This window comes from Gadus morhua, chromosome 15 (genome assembly GCF_902167405.1).
Source record: "Gadus morhua chromosome 15, gadMor3.0, whole genome shotgun sequence".
Classification (NCBI taxonomy): domain Eukaryota; kingdom Metazoa; phylum Chordata; class Actinopteri; order Gadiformes; family Gadidae; genus Gadus; species Gadus morhua.
The window spans coordinates 9,435,723-9,459,199 of record NC_044062.1 but is presented as its reverse complement, the minus strand read 5'-3'; the positions used below and the strand labels follow the sequence as shown (position 1 = coordinate 9,459,199).

The window sequence follows — 23,477 nt, the reverse complement described above, 5'->3', positions numbered from 1 at the left end:
CCAGCAGGGAGTGACAGTCCTACTTGTTCTCCTTCTCCTCGATGAAGTCGTGGTCCGAGACCTCGGGGAGCTGCTGCACTCGGACCCGGACCGGCCTGGAGCTCTGGAGGAGGCGACGCACCTCCTCAACCCGCTGGTCCTGGCTCCAGATCAGCCCCGACACCTGGGGAGGGGAGGAGAGGGGGCTCATTCGTATTCATACAATAAAGTAATTATTATTTTCATTATTACTACTACGAATTATCTAATCTTGCAATAAGCAGCACAAAAACTCACTGCAATTGATACATGGAAAAGATATCAAACATCAAACTGCTAACTCCTCATGAAGTCCAGCGCACAACAGCAGTAAACTAACTTTCATGACCACATTCACATGGACCGTTTCTGTTGCAGTGCCACATGACGCCACCAGGGGGGGCGCTGTACTGCAGGGCAGCCAGACTGCCGTCGACTCGTGATGTCTTTCCCCACGGTGGTTAGTTACAGTCTATTCAGCGGTATGAGGGCTGACATTAAGGAAGTATCTGGCTGTTTTCATTCCTCATCGGGTTTCAATCCTTTGTCAGACATGCTGTCCTCTTCCTGGTGTGACTTAAATACTGGTCTGACTGGTTACCTCCCCAGAGATGTCAGACATGCCATCCTCTTCCTCGTCTGCTTCTGTGGAGGAGGATGAGGAGGAAGGCTCCAGGGACACAACGGAACCTACAGACTACACACACACCACCCACACACACACACACACACACACACACACACACACACCCTTTAAGTTACACAATATATTTTGTAGGGGTGGCCGTTTCACTGTTTTGTATGTTCTGTTTTTCTTTCAATATATGTCCTTCATGTTTGATCACCCGAAGCCAGTGGCCTGCCAAACTAACACGCCAACACACTATTTTGCTTTTCCTTGGTACTATTTTTCGATGAGAGACAATGTTTGGTACTGAAGCTAATAATGGATCTGCCTCCAGGGCTTCAGTCATCAGGCATGAGACACAGCCATGGCTCGGAAAGGCTGAACTGAACTCACAGTCTTGCTGTTCGCCAGGCTCATCTTGTGGGCTTGCTTGGTCAGATCCTGTCTTCCAATCAGCAGACAGACCTCTTCGGACCAATCAGAGTACGGTTGCTCCCGGCAGCGGTAGATGGCTTCTCTGATCGGCAGAGCGACCCCAAAGGGGACTGTCTCCAGGTCCTTCAGAGTGAATCCTGAACAATCACAGGAGACATCATTAAAGCGATAGAGCTCAAGACTAAACCAACCCTTTATTCAGAAAGGGCGGATCTAGACTTGCCCTTTAATCAGAGCTCTGGATAACCCATTAATCAGAGCTGTAGACTAACCCTTCTATCAGAGCTCTAGATAACCCTTTAATCAGAGCTCTAGACTAACCCTTTATCACAGAGCTCTAGACTAACCCTTTAATCAGAGATCTAGACTAACCCTTTAATCAGAGATCTAGACTAACCCTTTAATCAGAGCTCTAGACTAACCCTTTAATCAGAGCTCTAGACTAACCCTTTAACCCAGGGTTAGGGTTAGGGTAATCAGAGCTGTAGACTGTATATTACATGTAAGCCTCACCTGATGAAGAGAGCCAAAGAATGAGTTTTTCAGCAAGACTGGAACCTCCTAGCTGGTCAGCACCACTGGGACCTGGTCTGGACGAACAATACAGAACCAACACACCTGATGTTACCAGCAGGACCACACCTGGTACAGTGGTACCACACCTGGTACCCCTCAGGACCACACCTGGTACCCCTCAGGACCACACCTGGTACCCCTCAGGACCACACCTGGTACCCCTCAGGACCACCTGGTACCCCTCAGGACCACACCTGGTACCCCTCAGGACCACCTGGTACCCCTCAGGACCACACCTGGTACCACTCAGGACCACACCTGGTACCCCTCAGGACCACCTGGTACCCCTCAGGACCACCTGGTACCCCTCAGGACCACACCTGGTACCCCTCAGGACCACACCTGGTACCCCTCAGGACCACACCTGGTACCCCTCAGGACCACACCTGGTACCCCTCAGGACCACCTGGTACCCCTCAGGACCACCTGGTACCCCTCAGGACCACCTGGTACCCCTCAGGACCACCTGGTACCCCTCAGGACCACCTGGTACCCCTCAGGACCACCTGGTACCCCTCCGGACCACACCTGGTACCACTCAGGTGGCAGCAGGACCACACTCAAACACACAAAACAGAATAAGAACACTGACAACACGCAGAACCGGAGAACGTTGAGCAATAATAAGAAGAACACTGACAACACGCAGAACCGGAGAACGTGGAGCAATAAGAAGAAGAACACTGAACACAACAACAGGTTTTTTTTTAATAATCTGCTATTATTACCATATTTATCATAGTTTACCTTTGGCTGGATGGTTCTGTGGTGGTCTTCTGACCTGTTCAGGGGAAGGGGGGGGGAGAGCGATTAGTTGGTCGTCCTCAGCTCCTGTTAGTCTGATGAGTCCTGATGAAATCACCAGGGATTTGAATGCATCTTCTATTGAATCATAGAACAGACCTAGTTAACCCACTGATGACCCGTCTGCCTCTGTTGCATACGCACGCATACGCACGCAAACATACGCACATACCTGCAGAGAGCCTGGTCAGGTACTTGGGAAGGTGAGAGGATGTGGCCTCCACGTCTCCAACGATGTACAGCGCATAGCTCTGGAGTTAAGGAGAATAGAGATCATAATTAGATAATTCAATTCAAATAGCCCTTCATCACCATTACAGTCTCAAAGGGCTTAACAGGCCAAATATTTATGACGGAATAGAGATAACAAGATATAATAGAACAGAGATCATAACTAGTTATAATAGAACAGAGATCATAACTAATTATATTAAATAGCAGACAGACGGGTTGGTACCAGAACAAGCAGCCTGGTTCTCTCACAGATGCCCGGCAGTAAGGGGAAGGGTGGGACTTCCTCCCCCCAGAGGCAGCTGCTGAACCAGCCGAAGACACTGGGAGGCTCCGCCTTCAGGTAGTACGGACGGACCATCTGACCAATCAGAGCTGAGAGCGAGGAGAGAGGATTATCAGGAACTCCCTTCACCGACATTAATAGAACACAATACTTCCTCCTCTAACTCCCCTTTGTCCCCTAGCTCCTCCTCTGAGCAATGCACCTCACGCTAACTCCCAGCTGGCTGTTCCCTCGGTTAATACCGATGTCTGTGTGTGAATGTGAGGGTGAAAGCGTGAGTGAATGGGTGCGCTATGTGGAAGAGTAAGTTTCAACAGGGCCGGTTGTAAGACTTAACGTAACACCTTCTTTTAGACTAGGACAGCTACCGCACGCCTTACCCTGGTCAATGAGACAGGACTCCTTGAGGTTGCTGATGAATTCTGGGTAGTCTCTCCAGTACAGATCGATGTACTGGTCCAGGCGGAGGTCCCTGTGGAACAGAACACGGTTACTTCGCCGCGACCCCTCGGGTTGAACCCGTCAGACGGCTCAACCCCGACCCGACACCTAACTTCAGGGTGACCACGCGCTTTGCCTCAGCCCGACCCCGCTTGTTGCATCAACACCTCACCGCCTCAGCGCGACCCCGGGCGGGTTCACTGTGATGACGCAGTGATATATTACATCGTTATGATGATTGTATAAATTGATTTCTAATTCTATATCAAGTATGGATTCTCTCAGAGACAGAGGCTGCGATCCTAAAGGTTTGTTGTTAGCACCACACACCCATTAGCTGCTTAGCCTCTGATGATCAATACTTTCTAATCAGCAGGAGAACAACAATGTTTGGCTGCTCTGATTGGAGCCAACCACTCTTACTTTACTTTACAGTGGTCTATGTCCTAACAGTGGTCTAGGTCCTAACAGTGGTCTAGGTCCTAACAGTGGTCCTGGTCCTAACAGTGGTCTAGGTCCTAACAGTGGTCCAGTGGTCTAGGTCCAGTGGTCTAGGTCCAGTGTTCTAGGTCCTGGTACTACTCTCCATCCAGTGTTCTAAGCCATAAGGGTTTGATTCTGGTTAATAGTGTAGTATATTCAATAATGATAAAAATAAGACATTTCTGCTTTCCATGTTATTGTGTTCAGCCCTGTTGTCATGGTGACCACATCATGGGCATCACATTTTCAAGACAATGGATTGAGTTAATGTGTGGACAGGACACAAACATCTAATGACATGTGTCTGAATTAGTGCTGGGGATGTGAACACTCAGCCAGGGCAATTCACCCTACACACACACACACACACACACACACACACACACACACACAAGCAAGATCACACACACATCATGACCAAGTACACACACACCCTGACCAAGTACACACACACCCTGACCAAGTACACACACACACACACACACACAACAAAGAACACACACACCCCCACCCCCCCCCCCCCACCCCCCACCCACCGGGCCAGCTGGTGCAGCAGCGGCAGCAGGGTGAGGGCGGTGCTCCGCTGCAGGTTGTCCAGCTGGAGGTCCTGGTAGATGAGGTGGAGCACGTGGAACAGGGACGGGAGGAAGGAGAACAGAGGGGCAGAGGAGTCCACGCACACCTGGGGAGGAGAAGAGGGGAGGGAGGAGGAGAGGGGAGGGGGAGAGAGGAGGGGGAGAGAGGAGGGAGGAGGAGAAGAGGGGGACAGAAGAGAGGGGAGGGAGGAGAAGAGGGGAGGGGGAGGAGAGGAGGGGGGAGAGGAGGAGGGGGAGAGAGGAGGAAAGGAGGGAGGAGGAGGAGAGGAGGGGGAGAGAGGAGGAGGGGGAGAGAGGAGGAAAGGAGGGGGAGAGAGGAGGAGGGGGAGAGAGGAGGGAGGAGGAAAAGAGGGGGACAGAAGAGAGGGGAGGGAGGAGGGGGGGAGAGGAAAGAGGTAGGGGAGAGAGGAGGGAGGAGGGAGGAGGAGAAGAGGGGGACAGAAGAGAGGGGAGGGAGGAGGAGAGGAGGAGGAGAGAGGAGGGAGGAGAGGTGAAGGAGGGTAAAGGAGGAGTGAGGATAGAGGAGGTGAGAGGTGAAGGAGGGAGTAGGAGAGAGGTAAAGGAGGTGTGAGGAGAGAGGAGGGACGGAGGAGAGAAGAATGAGCAAAACCAGTGTCAATATAGAATACGAATGATGTATATATTAACACACCTTTACATTAGTCTTCACTAATACACCTTGATACAGTCTCCACTCATACTCCTTGATACACAGACTCCATATCCTTGATATACATACGGTGGTTGGGGCCTCCGTCTCCGTGGCGACCAATGGGGGTGGTTCTGTTGGACCAAAGACCGACTGATGCTGTCGATGATACTGACTGCCCAACAAATACTCCCAGTCCTGCATACCAACACATCAGTAAATAGAATAAATTAATAAAATAGAATAATTGAATCATGCAATATTAATTTGAAATAAAAAGCATAATCTAATAATTTCCTCATAAAACATTTGTATTTACTATAATCCAAACTTCAGATTAAGCATTTAAAGCCGAATCTCCACCCAAAGTATGCAGAACATTTAGTACCAGGTTATACTTTCAAGGAATTTATAACAGGCCAATTAGTCAGCGGATGAAAGGAAATGTGGTTGTTCCACATTGTAGTTATAGTACTTAATTGTGTAGCATCTTACCCTAGCCATCTTTTTTGTATACAGGGAATGGGTTAACCTAGTGATTGTTAGTGCTTGGCACTTGGTTCTATGAACATCATTACTGTTCAGACAGCGATATATTGTTTCACTTTCTTATGAAAAATGTACTTATTGCCAGTCGCTTTGGATAAAAGCACCTGCTAAACTCCCTGAATGTGAATGTGTTTCCAAGGATATGGTTATCAGGCTCGGTGGGGCGGGGAGACTGATAACCACAGTGTTTTCCCAGGTTCAAAGGATTCCCTCTGCCTCGACTAGCCAGTCAGCTGATAGGAGTATTAACCCTCCCCCCATCCCAGGGAGGTGCTGAACACAGTTCGGGCTATCTGTTGCTAGGAACACTACAATCTTGTTGCTACGATAATGCTGGGTTTGAACAAGAGACGCCTCTGGGGGTCCCGCAGCCCACCTCATCAGATCCCCCGTCTGACGGACGGGCCTTCTTGGCAGCAATCACCGGCGAGAGAGGCACTTCAACGCAGAGCTGAGGAGAGAGAGGGCAAGGTCAACAGCTTTATTTTGACTATTGTCCTCAGTCTCTATGCTTTTTAAAAAGGCAGCCCTTAAAGCCACTTCAGGCAAGAGCAGGAAACCCTCCACAGCAGCAGGTCTCATTACTGGCATTACCAGGAACTCACAGATTTGACCTGGAGAACCACATTTAAACAGAGCAAAGAATCATGAAAGCACATATTATTTGTTGTATTGTGTTGATGATACTGTGGTGGGGACCAAGTGTCGACGGTGTTGTGTGGACAGTGTTGTGTTGACGGTGTTGTGCGGTGATGAGGTGTGTGAAGGTGTGGTGTTGACAGTGTTTTGTGTATGGAGGTGCGGTGTTGTGTTGCGGTGTTGTGTAGCGGTGTTGTGTAGCTGTGTTGTGTAGCTGTGTTGTGTAGCAGAGTTGTGTAGCAGAGTTGTGTAGCGGTGTTGTGTAGCGGTGTTGTGTAGCGGTGTTGTGTTGCGGTGTTGTGTTGCGGTGTTGTGCAGCGGTGTTGTGCAGCGGTGTTGTGTAGCGGTGTTGTGTAGCGGTGTTGTGTAGCGGTGTTGTGTAGCGGTGTTGTGTTGCGGTGTTGTGTTGCGGTGTTGCGGTGTTGTGGTGATGTGTAGCGGTGTTGTGTAGCGGTGTTGTGTTGCGGTGTTGTGTTGTGGTGTGCAGCCTCACGTTGCGGGTCCACCCCAGGTGTTCCGTGTTGTAGCCCAGCAGACTCAGCAGACACGTGACAAACTGGTTCCACTCGGCGTGGGCAGAGGGCCCGCCGGGGGCGTTGTACGTGTTGTACCACTTCACTAGAACCTAGAACACAAACAACACAACGTTCTACCACTTCACTAGAACCTAGAACACAAACAACACAACGTTCTACCACTTCACAAACAACACAACGTTCTACCACTTCACTAGAACCTAGAACACAAACAACACAACGTTCTACCACTTCACTAGAACCTAGAACACAAACAACACAACGTTCTACCACTTCACAAACAACACAACGTTCTACCACTTCACTAGAACCTAGAACAGAAACAACACAACGTTCTACCACTTCACTAGAACCTAGAACACAAACAACACAACGTTCTACCACTTCACAAACACAACGTTCTACCACTTCACTAGAACCTGAAACAAACACAACGTTCTACCACTTCACTAGAACCTGAAACAAACAACACAACGTTCTACCACTTCACTAGAACCTGAAACAAACAACACAAAGTTCTACCACCTCACTAGAACACAAACAACGTTGTACCACTCACTCACCACCCTTTAGTTTTTTTGTACCACTCACCACCATTTTGGTGCTATGTGGTTCTAAGAGGTGCTGAGTTGTTCTCATAGGTGCTATGTGGTTCTAAGAAGTGCTATGTGGTTGTAAGAGGTGCTGGCTGGCTGGTGGTTCCATGCTTGTGTCTCCTCACCTTCATAGCTGTATCCTTGGGTAGGATGAATCGAATGGCCTGCAGGCACTTCCTCACTGTAATAGGACAAATTAACAGTTTCACTGTGGTTGTACTCAGCAGCTCCCAGTATAACCAGTAGAAGACAGTGGTAGGGGAAGACTGCAGGACTGGTTGTGCTGAAAAATCTGTGAAACCTTAATTAATTTTCTATGTAATTGATAGTGCCGACCAATCGGGGTGCAGCAGTCGTCTGAAATTGGTCTTGAGGAGATGGAAAGGTCAGGTGAGACCCTGATAAAGGCCATCTCATTAGTAGCACCACAACTCATCTGGTGATCAATTAACACCCAAACACACACCCACACACACACAACCCCCCCCCATTACAGCGCTCTGGTCCCTACATTCATAGTACTTCCAGGAAGGTGGAGCGACTAATTACGAACAAACTAGCTGTTTAACTGCTCTATGACTAGCTGGTCAACTGCTCTTTGACCAACTGGTTAACTGCTCTTTGACCAACTGGTCAACTGTTCTTTAACTAGGTGGTCAACTGCTCTGTGACCAACTGGTTAACTGCTCTGTGATCAACTGGTTAACTGCTCTGTGACTAATTGGATCGCTGCTCTTTTACTAGCTGGTCAACTGACAAAGCAACAAGCCCGGAAAATGACCCTAACCATTTTTGTGCTGAGTGACCCTAACCATTTAGGTGGAGACTGACCCTAACCATTTAGGTGGAGAGTGACCCTAACCATTTAGGTGGAGAGTGACCCTAACCATTTAGGTGGAGAGTGACCCTAACCATTTAGGTGGAGAGTGATCCTAACCATTTAGGTGGAGAGTGACCCTAACCATTTAGGTGGAGAGTGACCCTAACCATTTAGGTGGAGAGTGACCCTAACCATTTAGGTGAAGTGACCCTAACCATTTAGGTGGAGAGTGACCCTAACCATTTAGGTGGAGAGTGACCCTAACCATTTAGGTGGAGAGTGACCCTAACCATTTAGGTGGAGAGTGACCCTAACCATTTAGGTGGAGAGTGACCCTAACCATTTAGGTGGAGAGTGACCCTAACCATTTAGGTGGAGAGTGACCCTAACCATTTAGGTGGAGAGTGACCCTAACCATTTAGGTGGAGAGTGATCCTAACCATTTAGGTGGAGAGTGACCCTAACCATTTAGGTGGAGAGTGACCCTAACCATTTAGGTGGAGATGATCCTAACCATTTAGGTGGAGAGTGACCCTAACCATTTAGGTGGAGAGTGATCCTAACCATTTAGGTGGAGAGTGACCCTAACCTTTTTGGGTCCATGGGTGGGAGACTTTGGGGTCGGGTCTGAAGCAACATCAGCTCCATCATGTTAACCACTAAGCCCCCCATCTCCTCCCCCTCCTCTGCCTGGTTCTTTAATCAGTCTGGACTACGTCAGTGCAGCAGGAAAACCACTCCAACCTCATTACACAACTAAGTGTAGTGACTCAGCCCTGTGTGTGTGTGTGTGTGTGTGTGTGTGTGTGGCACACACACACACACACACACACACACACACACACACACACACACACACACACACACACACACACACACACACACACACACACACACACACACACACACACACACACACCGAGAGACAGCGGGACAGACAAGTAGAGAGACAGACAGGTTAGATTTGAGGGATGAGAGAAAGGAAAAAGGGAAAATGGAAAGAAAGATAAAGATGTTACCCAATTAAATGTATTTTATTTAATGTCAGATATAATGAACGTCAAAAGATGGAGAGGAATAGAGATAATAATGTTTCATAATCCTTCATAGTGGTGCTATATTCAGGGATGTGTGCAAGACCTAGGTGGAGGTGTGTCGAGTCTGTAGGGTAGAGGGTCTGTACGATGGAGGTGTGAAGGGTGGATGTGTATAGGGTTAGGGTTAGCGTTACCTAGGGTTGAGGTGCAGATCTCAGGAATGGACACTCTGAACATGGTTCCGTTGTTGACCTCCTGCAGTCAGAGAGCAGACATTGAGATCATAATAAACAGAACTTATGATTCATGAGGAGTTATTCTAGAGACGGGGTTAGGGTTGGGGCCGATCTAGAGACGGGGTTGGGGTCAGATTTGGGGTTAGGATTGGGGCCGTTCTAGAGACGTGGTTAGGGTTGGGGTTAGGGCCGTTCGAGAGACGGGGCTAGGGTTAGGGCCGTTCTAGTGACGGGGTTAGGGTTGGGGCCGTTCTAGAGACGGGGTTAGGGTTGGGGCCGTTCTAGTGACGGGGTTAGGGTTGGGGCCGTTCTAGAGACGGGGTTAGGGTTGGGGCCGTTCTAGTGACGGGGTTAGGGTTAGGGCCGTTCTAGTGACGGGGTTAGGGTTGGGGCCGTTCTAGAGACGGGGTTAGGGTTAGGGTTGGGGTTAGAGTTGGGGTTAGAGCCGTACCAGAGTGAGGTTAGGATTAGGGTTTTCGCCGTACTAGAGACGGGGCTAGGGTTAGGGCCGTTCTAGGGTTAGGGCCGTTCTAGAGACGGGGTTAGGGTCAGGGTTAGAGTTGGGGTTAGGGCCGTACCAGAGTGACCCTGTTGGAGACGGCGTCCCTCAAGGCCGTGACAGCAGGACTCTGGGGGAAGCTGTAGTCCTCCAGCCAGGAACCCTGGTTGTGAGTGGACCCTCTGGGCTCAGGGAGGGGAGAGGGCATCACCACCTGGAGGGGAAGAGGGACCGTTAGAGAGGGCTGGACATATAAAGTTACCTGTCTAGAGACTGTCACACAGGGCTGGACTAATAAAGTTACCTGTCTAGGGACTGTCACAGAAGGCTGGACTAATAAAGTTACCTGTCTAGGGACTGTCATAAAGGGCTATACTAATAAAGTTACCCGGTCTAGAGCCTGTAATAAAGGGGTATACTAATAAAGGGACCTTTACCTGTTTAGGGACTGTAATAAAGTGACCTGGTCTAGAGGATATGCTAATAAAGTCACCTGGTCTAGAGACTGTAATAAAGGGATTTGCTAATAAAGCTAACTGGTTTTGAGACTGTAATAAAGGGCTGTACTAATAAAGTTACCTGGTCGAGGCGTGGCAGACGGTTTGTAGGTGCAGCAGGTGTGCTAGCGCTGGTCAGGGGCATGTTCACCTGATGGGCGTGGCCAGACCGATGGGCGTGGCCAGACCGGATGAACGAGGGAGACAGGAGACCGGCAACAAACACCTTGCTCACCTGAAAACACAGCTTCTGTTGACTTCAATACATACTACATATATAGTATATATTAACCTGAAAAAAAAACGCTTCTGTTGACTTCAGCGGTGCTATACGACTATATCTATAGACTAAGAACTAGATAAATAAAGATTTATATCAAAGCCTCAATAAGCTTCTACATACAGACATTGTATCTATACGAGTGCTGTCAGTTAAACGCGTTATTAACGACATTAACACAAACCAATCTTAACAACGTTAATTTTTTTAGCACGCGATTAACACAATTTATTAATAAAAAAAAAGAAACGCTTATTTTTATTATTTTTTGTGGCTAAAAACAAAGAAGTAGTAGCCTGGAACATAGCAGTAGACTGCTATGTTCAAGGCAGTATGTTTGTATGTTCAATGTTTAATTGCACTACAGGCTTTTTTTTTGTATCTTCCTGTTTTGCTCAGTACATGCATTAAAATGAGAAAAATTAAGGGACAAAGAAATCAGGGGATATTTAGCACATAAAAAAAAAATTGCGATTAATCGTGAGTTAACTATGACATTAATGTGATTAATCGCGATTAAATATTTTAATTGCCTGACAGCACTAATCTATATATAAACATATACAATACAGTATTAGTATATATTAAATGTCAGTATTAGTAAACATTATATTGTCCAGTATTAGAATAGTCTATATATACAGATGCATCATTTTATATTACTTTCTATTAGCATGTATAGTATACATTACCCTTGTTGTTCCAGTGTACAGAACCAGGCTGCTGTTAGCCTCCAGGACCAGCATGGCATTGATGCTCTGTGGAGGATAGGGTAAGGGTTGGTTAGAGTTAGGGTTAGGGTAATTCTGGATGAAAGGGTTAGGGTTAGGGTAACTCTGGATGTTAGGGTTAGTTAGGGTAACTCTGGGTGATAGGGTTAGGGTAACTCTGGATGTTAGGGTTAGTTAGGGTAACTCTGGGTGATAGGGTTAGGGTAACTCTGGATGATAGGGCTAGGGTTAATTAGGGTAACTCTGGATGATAGGGTTAAGAGTTAGTTAGGGTAACTCTATTTGATATGGTTATGGTAACTCTGGAGTAGGTGTGTTAGCATGGTGTGTTAGTGTGGTGTGCTACCTGTAGCGGCGCGGCGTCGGTAGCTGGGATGGTGGTCACGGAGGTGAAGATGAGGCGAGACAGGTCGTTACTCTGGATGAACTTCACACACCTGTGGGGAGGTTTAAACAACCGATTCAACACTAGGGCGATTGGAGATAATTTCCATTGTACTAGCTGTCCGCTGGCTAGTTTCAAACCACTTTCTAACCACTTTGTTTATGGCCTTGAAAAGCATTCATTATAATCATCTGATACTGCATAACGTCCTGAGTATAGCAACTCCGTTTGGAGGTTAGAAGTTCCTTATTTTCATCTAAAATCAGTCATTTATGTTCCCGGTCAAAACATAAGAGGTAGGGTGAACCAACCTAGCCTTACATCATGTAGCTGTAGCTCTAACTTGGGCTAACATCATGTAGCTGTAGCTTTAGCTCGGGCTAACATCATGTAGCTGTATCTTTACTCGGGCTAACATCATGTAGCTGTAGCTCTAGCTCGGGCTCACATCATGTAGCTGTATCTTTACTCAGGCTAACATCATGGAGCTGTAGCTTTAGCTCGGGCTCACATCATGTAGCTGTATCTTTACTCGGGCTAACATCATGGAGCTGTAGCTTTAGCTCGGGCTCACATCATGTAGCTGTATCTTTACTCGGGCTAACATCCTGTAGCTGTAGCTCTAGCTTGGGCCAACATGGAGCTGTATCCATTTTCCCAGTTGAGGGAGAAAGGGATTATTTTCCTTCTCTTATCTAACGTGTGCAGCAGCAGCCATTAAGTTCATCTTCAGATTTAATTCCTTAATTGGACCATTGCGGGTTCAAGCTAATCATTCTTTTGTTTTAAGGAGACACGTCACACCGCTGCCACAAGCCTTGTACTTTAGTGAGCTACATGTGCAGGTTGAGATGGGGAGAGCGAGAGGAGGGAGTGAGAGCAAGAGCGATTTAGAGAGAGAGTGAGGGATGGGGAGAGGGAGAGAGAGAGGAAGTGATGGGGAGAGAGAGTGAGGGATGGGGAGAGGGAGAGGGAGGGATGGGGAGAGGGCGAGAGAGAAGGATGGGGAGAGAGAGTGAGGGATGGGGAGAGGGAGAGAGAGAGTGAGGGATGGGGAGAGGACTAGCGAGAGGGATGGGGAGAGGGATGGGGAGAGAGAGAGGGAGGGATGGGGAGAGAGAGGGTGTGGGACTGGTGGTGAGAGAGGGAGGGATGGGGAGAGGGCGAGAGAGAGGGAGGGATTGGGATAGAGAGACCGAGAGAGGAAGGAGGAGAGGGAGAGGGAGAGAGGGAGAGAGCGAGGGATGGGGAGAGGGCGAGAGAGAGGGAGGAATGGGGAGAACGAGCGAGAGAGACATACCGGAGCTGAGACTCCACCAGGAAACACAGGAAGTTGTTCTGGCAGAAGTCAGTGGTCAGGAACACCTTGGAGGCCATTGGACTGGACGCAGACACACACACACACACATTACCTGGGCGGTCTAGAGTTGTTACCTGGGGGGTCTAGAGGGGCTACCTGGGGGGGAAGTATAGAGGGGGTAAACTGGGGGTCCAGAGCGGTTATTAAGGGGGTCTAGAGGGGCTACGGGGGGGGGGGGGGTCTAAAGGGGTCACCCTGGGGGGGTCCAGAGGGGTTACCTGAGGTGGTCTAGAGGGGTTACCTTTGGGGGGGGGGTCTATAGGGGTTACATTTGGGGGGGTGTAGAGGGGTTACCTTTGGGGGGTCTAGAGGGGTTACCTTTGGGGGGGGGTCTAGAGGGGTTACCTTTGGGGGGGGTCTAGAGGGGTTACCTGGGGGGTCTAGAGGGGTTACCTGGGGGGTCTAGAGGGGTTACCTTTGGGGGGTCTAGAGGGGTTACCTTTGGGGGGTCTAGAGGGGTTACCTTTGGGGGGGTCTAGAGGGGTTACCTTTGAGGGGGGTCTAGAGGGGTTACCTTTGGGGGGTCTAGAGGGGTTACCTTTGGGGGGTCTAGAGGGGTTACCTTTGGGGGGGTCTAGAGGGGTTACCTTTGGGGGGTGTAGAGGGGTTACCTTTGGGGGGTGTAGAGGGGTTACCTTTGGGGGGGGTCTAGAGGGGTTACCTTTGGGGGGGTCTAGAGGGGTTACCTTTGGGGGGTCTAGAGGGGTTACCTTTGGGGGGGGTCTAGAGGGGTTACCTTTGGGGGGGTCTAGAGGGGTTACCTTTGGGGGGTCTAGAGGGGTTACCTTTGGGGGGTGTAGAGGGGTTACCTTTGGGGGGGTCTAGAGGGGTTACCTTTGGGGGGTGTAGAGGGGTTACCTTTGGGGGGTGTAGAGGGGTTACCTTTGGGGGGTGTAGAGGGGTTACCTTTGGGGGGTGTAGAGGGGTTACCTTTGGGGGGTCTAGAGGGGTTACCTTTGGGGGGGGTCTAGAGGGGTTACCTTTGGGGGGTCTAGAGGGGTTACCTTTGGGGGGTCTAGAGGGGTTACCTTTGGGGGGGGTCTAGAGGGGTTACCTTTGGGGGGTGTAGAGGGGTTACCTTTGGGGGGTCTAGAGGGGTTACCTGAGGGGGTCTAGAGGGGTTACATTTGGGGGGGGTCTAGAGGGGTGACCTTTGGGGGGGGGGGGTCCAGTGGGGTTACAGGTGTGTTACCTGTGTGGGCCGGGGCCCGGGGGCTCGGCCCAGAGCTGGTCCATGCACAGGTCTGGGAGGATGGGCTCCATCTCGGGCAGGAGCAGGGTGTCGTTGGAGGTGCTGTTGGGGGACGGGCCCCTTATGGGCGAGGGGCCCCGGCTGGGGGACGGGCCCCGGCCGGGGGAGGGGCCCCTGGAGCCCTGGCTGTGGAAGGACTCGTACAAACGAGACGTGCCGGAGAAGGAGGGCGCGGCCATGCCCGGAGTGTGAGAGCGGCTGCAGGCCAGAGGGAAGACAGAGGGACACGGTGTAGGGAGTGTGAGAGAGGCTGGAGGCCGAGGACAGAGGGACACGGGGTAGGGAGTGTGAGAGAGGCTGGAGGCCGAGGACAGAGGGACACGGTGTAGGGAGTGTGAGAGAGGCTGGAGGCCGAGGACAGAGGGACACGGGGTAGGGAGTGTGAGAGAGGCTGGAGGCCGAGGACAGAGGGACACGGTGTAGGGAGTGTGAGAGAGGCTGGAGGCCGAGGACAGAGGGACACGGTGTAGGGAGTGTGAGAGAGGCTGGAGGCCGAGGACAGAGGGACACGGTGTAGGGAGTGTGAGAGAGGCTGGAGGCCGAGGACAGAGGGACACGGGGTAGACTGAACCGGTGCTTCCAGAGAACCCTTCCCCTCCTCTGCCGGTCACCCACCTGAGGGCGGCCATGTTGGAGATGCTGGGAGATTGGACCCTGGAGTGGGCGCCGGGGGACGAGGTCATGATCCTGCTGTGGTGACCGCGTAAGGCCGTGTAGTGGAGGGGAGAGCTGATGCCAGCCACAGAGCTGGGGGAGGAGACAAGGACCAATCACAGATGAGCAGGGAGCTGAGCACTCAGTAGGTAGCCTGCCGGCCGCGCCACTCCGCTGAAGGACTCATTAACCTATTAGCAACTTATTAATGCCTAGAGGTGGCAGTGACTGCCGAGAGCTGGTAGTTAGTACCTAGAAGTGGTAGTTGGGTTTGTACCTAAAGGTGGTAGTTAGTACTTAGAGGTGGTAGTTGAGTTAGTACCTAGAGGTGGTAGTTGGGTTTGTACCTAAAGGTGGTAGTTAGTACCTAGAGGTGGTAGTTGAGTTAGTACCTAGAGGTGGTATTTAGTTACCTAAAGGTGGTAGTTAGTACCTAGAGGTGGTAGTGTAGTTAGTACCTAGAGGGGGTAAGATAGTTAGCACCTAGAGTTGGAAGTAAGTATCTAGAGCTGGTAGACGGTACCTACCGCTGGTAGTTAGTTTCTAGGGGTGGTAGCAAGCAGTGGCAGTTGGTCAATAGAGGGCGCTAGGGCGCCGCCCCTCCGTGAAACATTCACTCGAATATATCTGCCAATTATGAATCAACTATTATGAATACGAAATAAATCAACAAAACTACATATCGTTTATCCTTGTTTAATTGTGTGATAGACCATAATTGCCACTGCCAGCAACCATTTAAATGCGTCTGAACGTCAATACATTTGGGCTAGGCTAGTTATTGGTCAGTCGAAATAAAGCTCTCCTCCAAGTCAGGGGCGCCGGCCACGTTGAAGTCAATGTACGCTCACTAACTTTTTGCTGTCTATCTAGCAGAGAAAACTTTTCATTGGCGCAAGAAAAATCCCCCTTGGGTCGCACCAATGTGTGCCCCAGGCCAATTGTATTGCTTTTCTTTTTTGTTATCACCACATGATTGGACAATTCTGCAAATCAATCAAATTGTCCATCTCCCTCAGCACCATTCGCGCAACACAACTACATGTAGAGAAGAGATAGATCGCTAACTAGCAGAGAGTTGTACTTTCCACTAGGGCTGGGCGAATAATCGAATCTCAATTTTGATTTTAACGTCAAACGATCAAAAAACTAATAATCAATTTTTTTTTGTTTTTGTTTTATAGTAAATCAGAACAGCTGGATACATATCTGTACATTATTTTAGTTTTGACCATTTTGTGTATTTTCTTAAGGCAAAATTTCAAAGTTCTCAGTTCCAAAGTGTTTTTGGGAGAGACATGCTGAATAAATACATCATGTTTTCAAACTCAAAAATAATCGTTTGATTAATCGTGATTTCAATATTGACCAAAATAATCGTGATTATGATTTTTTTCATAATTGAGCAGCCCTACTTTCCACCCATTTCAGTGGAGGAATTGGACACCCCAAGCAATGTTATACTTAAAAGGAGCAAGTAAGTTACTTATTAATTAAGTCTTTCGGCCTGGAGCATATAAACTAAATGAAGCAACTGTCCCATATTTGTAACTGCATTTGAAGTAGATATCGAGACTCACAAAAAATGGACGCTATAGGACAGACATCCAGATTTGTCAGAATAACAACAATGGGTAAAATAGCAATGGCTGGTGGAATAAAGGCCATACGGCCATAAAGTAGGTCTGTATATGCAGTGTAAGTTCTCCAGGCCCTGCAAGTCAAGATGTAGGCTATGAATCTGAATGAATAGTAGGTCATAGGTAGTGGCCATCCCCACAATGCACCAGAATACAGGAAATCAAATCTACCAAATTATTTTATTTCTTGGGGGGGGGAGACCCCGAGATCCCCGTCTATAACTTTTTTCAAGATTAGTATTATTTTTTTGGCCGAGGAGTGTCCCCCCCCCCCCATACTTTCTGATCACCAGCCGCCACAGGGTGGTAGTTTGTATCTAGAGCTGGTAGTTAGTTTCTAGAGCTGGTAGTTGGTACCTAGGGGTGAAAGGGCCACTAGGGGAGTCCAGAGGAGATGTGCTGGGGAGGTGGGAGCTGAAGAAGCCTGGAGCCAAGAGGGACTGGTCTGACGGACAGCGCACCACAGCGACGAGCTCCTGGGGAGGAAGACCAAGAGGGGGAGGAAGAGTCAGCACCACCCTCCATCACAACCTACCTTCATCAACCCCAACCTCCATCACAACCTACCTCCATCAACCCCACCCTGCATCACAACCTACCTCCATCAACCCCACCCTCCATCACAACTACCTCCATCAACCCCACCCTCCATCACAACCTACTTCCATCAGCCCCACCCTCCATCACAACCTACCTCCATCAACCCCACCCTCCATCACAACCTACTTCCATCAACCCCACCCTGCATCACAACCTACCTCCATCAACCCCACCCTGCATCACAACCTACCTCCATCAACCCCACCCTCCATCACAACCTACCTCCATCAACCCCACCCTCCATCACAACCTACCTCCATCAGCCCCACCCTCTAACACAACCTACCTCCATCAGCCCCACCCTACATCACAACCCTCCATCACCACCACTCTCCATCAGCACCACCCACCACCACCACCAACACCTTCCATCTGCACCACCCTCCATCAGCACCACCACACTCCATCAGCACCACCACCCTCCATCAGCACCACCCTCCACAACCTCCACCCTCCTCCACCACCCTCCATCAGCACCACAAAGCCTAACCTGAGGGATGGTGTGAGTGTTTGGGTGTGTGTGTGTACCTGGTGCGTGACGGGCCGTAGCGCCCAGATGGAGTGTAATCCCTGCATCGTGTCGAAGCAGAGCAGGATGGACGGCTTGGCGCTGCTGAACACCAGCCTCAGGCTGCTGTCACTCACATACTGGACACGATCCGACCCCCCTGGAACACACACACACACACAGAGGTAAGTGAACACACACAGACTGGACGCCCTCTGAACCCGCTGGAACAAACACATAGAGTGTGTGTGTGCGTGTGCGTGTGTGTGTGTGTGTGTGTGTGGTGTACCTGCTGGTCTCCACACTACAGGAGCTACTTCATCCAGAGGGTGGCGCATGCTGAACACCGTCGGTAGAGACTCACTGAAACACAAACACACCTTTAGGTGGGGACACACAAAACTACAGCCAGACAGATAGACACAGAGACACAGAGCCAGAGAGACATAGCCAGACAGACAGACAGACAGACAGACAGACAGACAGACAGACAGACAGACAGACAGACAGACAGACAGACAGACAGACAGACAGACAGACAGACAGACAGAGAGTGTACCCGGTAGAACTGTGCAGGGGATCTGAGTTTTTTCTTTCCAACAGGAGACCAAATGCTGTCGCCCACAGATGAGATACCTTGAGACACAAAACCAGATTACACACACACACAAACGTACACACTAGAACCTACAAGATTACACACACACTACAAGATAACACACACACTACAAGTCAGTGAGGAGTCATTTGATGAGTCAGTACATGTGATGAGTCATTACATATGATGAGTCAGTACATGTGATGAGTCAGCCCTGGCTGAATGTGTGAACTTGTGAATGGGACTCCTACCTGGAAGGGGAGAGGGGAGATGAAGTCCTTCCCAGTGACGCTGTGGACGTTCAAACAGCTGCTCTCCAGGATGCACACTGTCTGTTCCGAGCCTCCTGAACAGGCTACATCAGAACCACATGCTACATCAGAACCACACGCTACATCAGAACCACACGCTACATCAGAACCACACGCTACATCAGAGCTACATGTTAAATCAGTTCCACATGCTACATCAAAGCATTTTAATTAGAGCCCCAAGTATTGAAATACTAGGGGCTACTCTGTCGAGATAATCGAGTACGCAAAATATCACGATACTGAGCAGAATAGATTGTTCCCCCCCCACCACTAATCAGAACCATGTACTACGTTGCAAGATCTTTTCAAGAGAACCCCTAGAGACGTACCGTTGTTCTTACTTTGAGGAACAGTAAAGTCACACCACAGGGCCTGTGGAAGAACAGAGTTACAGCAGACTAGAGACACAATATACACGATAGGATGAAGTTACACAGTGTGGAGGAACAGAGTTACACCATACTAAAGACAAAATACTGACTATATTATGAGGTTAAACACAATGTGGAATATGAATGAACAGTATTGCATACTTAAGGCCCAAATGGAAATTAGATTCATGTAAATTTAAGGCAAAAACTGAATAGATTCAAGTAACTGAAGCCCAACGGCAAAAATGTTAAGCACGGGTGGGCTTGGATATCAACAGAACTCCACTTGCAGCACATGGGCTTGCCTCGCATGACGCATGATGCGCAATGGACGAGATTGGTCGGTGTTGATTGCGAGCAAGACAGTTTATATATGCGCATCAGATGTTAAATATATGATGCGCATATATTTAACATCAACTAAAATATATCATGTGTAAGGCCGAAATACAGCATGCCTAAAACATTTCCAGTTAACATCACACACAAGCCCACCTACTGCATCACTCATTCTTGTTCAAAAACATCAGCATATCTACGTGGTCGGAGGATAGGCGGGTGCGGAAGCGATTTACAATCAAGCCCTGCGCGCTGCCTGCAAGTTTAAACTACGTGATGCGCAAAGGCACAAATACGTATCCAAGGTATTGCAATTGTGTTTTTTCTTTCTTTCTACTTTACATATTTTAAATGGCATTAGTATACATGTTTAATGAACAATATGTTATTAATATAGCTAGTGAATAATATTTAAAAAAGGCTAAAATTAAAAAACAATCCGCTACAGCTAAAGTCGAATCCCCACGTCATTTCGAATAATCGAATATTCGATTAACACGGTGAACGCGTGCCCATCTCTATTCTAAATAAGAACAAAATATCTGTATATGTCTGTATGTTCATTGAACCACATTATCCATGCTAAAAATGTAATTTTAACATGTCTATAGTCTTGTTAAACGACAAATACAAAAAGTTTGTTATAGAAGAAACAACTATTTTTTTCAGTACAAAGGGTTCACATACTTCATCAGTCAATGATGGCACAAACCGGAAAAAAAGTGACCCAATTCATCATATCCAGTGCAGTTGTAGCAGCTGTAGTGGCGACTTAAGTTGAAATCGTTCATGAATGATATTGTTTCTAAGCAAACTAAACACATGGGTTTCCCTTTCAAATCTATGAACAGATACTCTGCTTTTCATTGTTGCACTGCTCATGGCCGTGGCGCTCTGTCTTTATTCCTCGCCCACGGGGAAGGCCCGCGGCCCCGAGATAGTTTGCATAGTAAGCGTCCCTTAACGGTGAACGCTTTAATTACAATGACAAAAAAAAAAAAAAAACAGACCCACCTGTTGGACAGGTGTGTCTACGGTGAAGGCCTTGTAGACGCTGGACGCCTCTGCTCGGCTGCCATGGGTCCACACCACAGTGTTTCCTGCCGTATAGAGCTCCTCCTCAAACTCTGCTTCCTCGTCGGGCCCGCCCACCACACAGCCGTGCCTCAGCTGCCAGCTCTCCTGTCAATCAAACCCATTGATGAGAAGCCTTGGTTCACAGGTGTGGGCGTTTGTAAATGTGTTTACATGTTTGTAGGTGATGGAACCATCTTTCTTCTCAGAAAGAGTCATAGGGTTACACCGATAGATAGGTAGAGATACAAAGAGATAGACAGAGAGAGATGGACAGACCAACCGACAGACAGACCAACAGGCAGACAGGCAGACAGACCAATAAGCAGACAGGCAGGCAGATAGATAGATCAACAGGCAGACAGACAGGCAGACCAACAGGCAGACCAACAGGCTAACAGACCAACAGGCAGACCAAAAGACGTGAGACCAACAGGCAGACCAACAGGAAGACAGGAAGGCAGACAGACCAACAGACAGGCAGACCAACAGGCAGACTAACAGGCAGACTAACAGGCAGACAGGCTGACAGACAGACAGACCAACAGGCAGACAGGCTGACAGACCAACAGGCAGACCAACAGGCAGACCAACAGGCAGACAGGCTGACAGACCAACAGGCAGACCAACAGTCAGACCAACAGGCAGACCAACAGGCAGACCAGCAGGCGGCCCAGCAGGCGGTCCAGCAGGCGGTACCTGGAGCTTCTCGTGCAGGGAGACCTCCTGCAGGGAGCCCACCAGGCTGGCGGCGCCCTCCAGGGCCCAGAGCTCCGAGGCGGGCTGCAGCAGGCGGAGCTGCAGGTTGAAGGCGGTGGGATGGTGCCTGCAGTGGTCGCGGCCGAACGGGACGAAGCTCTGCAGGTCCCCGGCGGAGATCATCGTGGCTGGCTCTTCAAACACGACTTCCGACATGAGGTCCAGATTTCAGCATTATTTCTGAGGACAGAACCCGAGTTTACTAAGACTGGAGCATTAGGTGAGAAACTGTTGACACTACTGTTGACACTAGTTATGCTAATAGAGCCACACTACACTGAGCCAGAGTTAGTATCTTCTAGTACTAATACACTGATCAAGAGTTATTCTAGAACTAATACACTCATCCAGATTTATTCTAGAACTGATTTACTGATCCAGTATTCTTATTACTAAAACACTGATCCAAAGTTATTCTAGTACTAATACACTGATCCAGAGTTATTCTAGTACTAATACACTAATCCAGATTTATTCTAGAACTGATTTACTGATCCAGTATTCTTAGTACTAAAACACTGATCCAGAGTTATTCTAGTACTAATACACTAATCCAGAGTTATCTAGTACTGATTTACTGATCCAGAGTTGTTCTAGTACTAATACACTGATCCAGAGTTCCTCTAGTATTAATACAGAGTTATTCTAGTACTGATTTACTGATCCAGAGTTCTTCTAGTACTAATACACTGATCCAGAGTTCTCCTAGTACGACAGGTTTATTAGCCAGGCAGCGCAGTACTGAACTCACTGCTAACAGGGTTAGCATGCTAGGTGAGGTTGTTGAAGAGCTGGATAGCATGGCAGCCAGCACCGAGCAGATGTAAACTCAAGAGGAGGAGGACATGAGGCTCCTCACCTGGTGACAAGGAGGCAGGAGGCTCCTCACCTGGTGAGAAGGTAGGTTCTGGCTCTTGTGTCGGAGTCCTCTGTTTTCGTTCCCGCTCGTACCACACAACCAGCCAATGAAGCTGCTCCCAGTGCTCCCAGTGAGGACAGGAGCTGGTGAGCTGCTGCTGCTGCTGGACTAGAACACTGTTGTGTATATTACTAGTCTTAGACCAGCGATGCTGAAATGTTACGTTACGTTTTGTTATGTTATGATATGTTATGTTTGTAAACTGGAGCTTTTCAAACAGTCGCGGACATATTGGATTTCCCGACAGCCTCGCGCACTGTGACGCAGAGCGAAAGGATGTCAGCCAATAGCAACACAGAGCTCGCTCTCTGGCAATATTAATAATAATAACACAGTTTTTGTCGCTCGCTATGATACATTTCTCGAATCATCCTCGACATTTGCAAATCAGTAAGTCCATTTCTCAAAACAATTCGTACAAATAGCAAAACACCATGGATTACCTGCAAAAACCAGTCTCATGCTCAAAATCTTTAGTTCATCTCTCAAAAGTTAATATCTGTGTCAATGAACATGTGAATGACAAGTCCTTATGTCATTGTGTACGGATAAGACAGTCAAATTGCTTAGTCATGTCACATCAGTCACTATAACAGTCTACGCTGGAGGGATGTTCTGATGTAAACTATGGCTAAAGTTTTGAAGACAATTATTGTATCCTAAGATACACCTTAGTGTATTTTGGAGATTGATTGCAAGAGACTGGACAAGATTCACATTTACGCTTTGACTGTTTGCACTGTAATTTGTTGACAGACCATGTCAGTGTTAGAAATGTTAACAAAGGACAATCTAGGCTACTTAGGGTAAACTGTACATGCATTGCTGTAGGAATTACAGTGCAGTCTTCCTACACCTCCTGACGTTCCTGTCGGTTGGGCCAAAAATTCTCATTCTCACACAGCCTCAATCCTCTTCCCCTTCTTCTTCTCTCTGGCTGTTGACCACGTCCAATTCCTTGTCCTCCCATTGGCAGACATTGCAACATTGTGTTGTGCTCCAGCTATAAGAGAAAGTCAAGATTCACCTGGTAGCAATTTACCAATTCAGGACAGATTTAGAAAAAAAGTCTAATGGAAATGTATAGAAATGTGCTTGACATATTATGACAACTTGTTCAACCATTTTGCATGTAAA

The 23,477-nt window shown here is 48.5% G+C and overlaps 1 protein-coding gene across 2 annotated transcripts in view; it reads right to left on the bottom strand.

Moving 5' to 3' along the window:
• The window catches only part of anapc1 (anaphase promoting complex subunit 1), a 35,109-nt gene extending 12,500 nt beyond the window's left edge, over positions 1-22,609 (bottom strand). Inside the window, exons 1-30 of one of the 2 annotated variants that reach the window (XM_030378619.1) lie at positions 22,281-22,609; positions 21,362-21,601; positions 20,603-20,770; positions 19,208-19,250; positions 18,816-18,919; positions 18,526-18,602; positions 18,256-18,329; positions 17,987-18,126; positions 17,216-17,334; positions 15,180-15,311; positions 14,505-14,762; positions 13,253-13,333; positions 11,914-12,004; positions 11,529-11,594; positions 10,639-10,791; positions 10,139-10,273; positions 9,519-9,579; positions 7,593-7,648; positions 6,829-6,960; positions 6,073-6,147; positions 5,238-5,345; positions 4,439-4,584; positions 3,359-3,450; positions 2,919-3,067; positions 2,634-2,712; positions 2,405-2,438; positions 1,595-1,671; positions 1,040-1,218; positions 620-715; positions 24-163 (exon numbers count right to left, since the gene is read on the bottom strand). In XM_030378619.1, the coding sequence (XP_030234479.1) occupies positions 24-163; positions 620-715; positions 1,040-1,218; positions 1,595-1,671; positions 2,405-2,438; positions 2,634-2,712; positions 2,919-3,067; positions 3,359-3,450; positions 4,439-4,584; positions 5,238-5,345; positions 6,073-6,147; positions 6,829-6,960; positions 7,593-7,648; positions 9,519-9,579; positions 10,139-10,273; positions 10,639-10,791; positions 11,529-11,594; positions 11,914-12,004; positions 13,253-13,333; positions 14,505-14,762; positions 15,180-15,311; positions 17,216-17,334; positions 17,987-18,126; positions 18,256-18,329; positions 18,526-18,602; positions 18,816-18,919; positions 19,208-19,250; positions 20,603-20,770; positions 21,362-21,577 (3,281 nt within the window). In that variant the 5' untranslated portion in view covers positions 21,578-21,601; positions 22,281-22,609. The remainder of the gene's footprint in view (positions 1-23; positions 164-619; positions 716-1,039; positions 1,219-1,594; positions 1,672-2,404; positions 2,439-2,633; positions 2,713-2,918; positions 3,068-3,358; positions 3,451-4,438; positions 4,585-5,237; positions 5,346-6,072; positions 6,148-6,828; positions 6,961-7,592; positions 7,649-9,518; positions 9,580-10,138; positions 10,274-10,638; positions 10,792-11,528; positions 11,595-11,913; positions 12,005-13,252; positions 13,334-14,504; positions 14,763-15,179; positions 15,312-17,215; positions 17,335-17,986; positions 18,127-18,255; positions 18,330-18,525; positions 18,603-18,815; positions 18,920-19,207; positions 19,251-20,602; positions 20,771-21,361; positions 21,602-22,280) is intronic. The other variant, XM_030378620.1, reaches the window with a different exon arrangement.
• Positions 22,610-23,477: the final 868 nt, after the last annotated feature.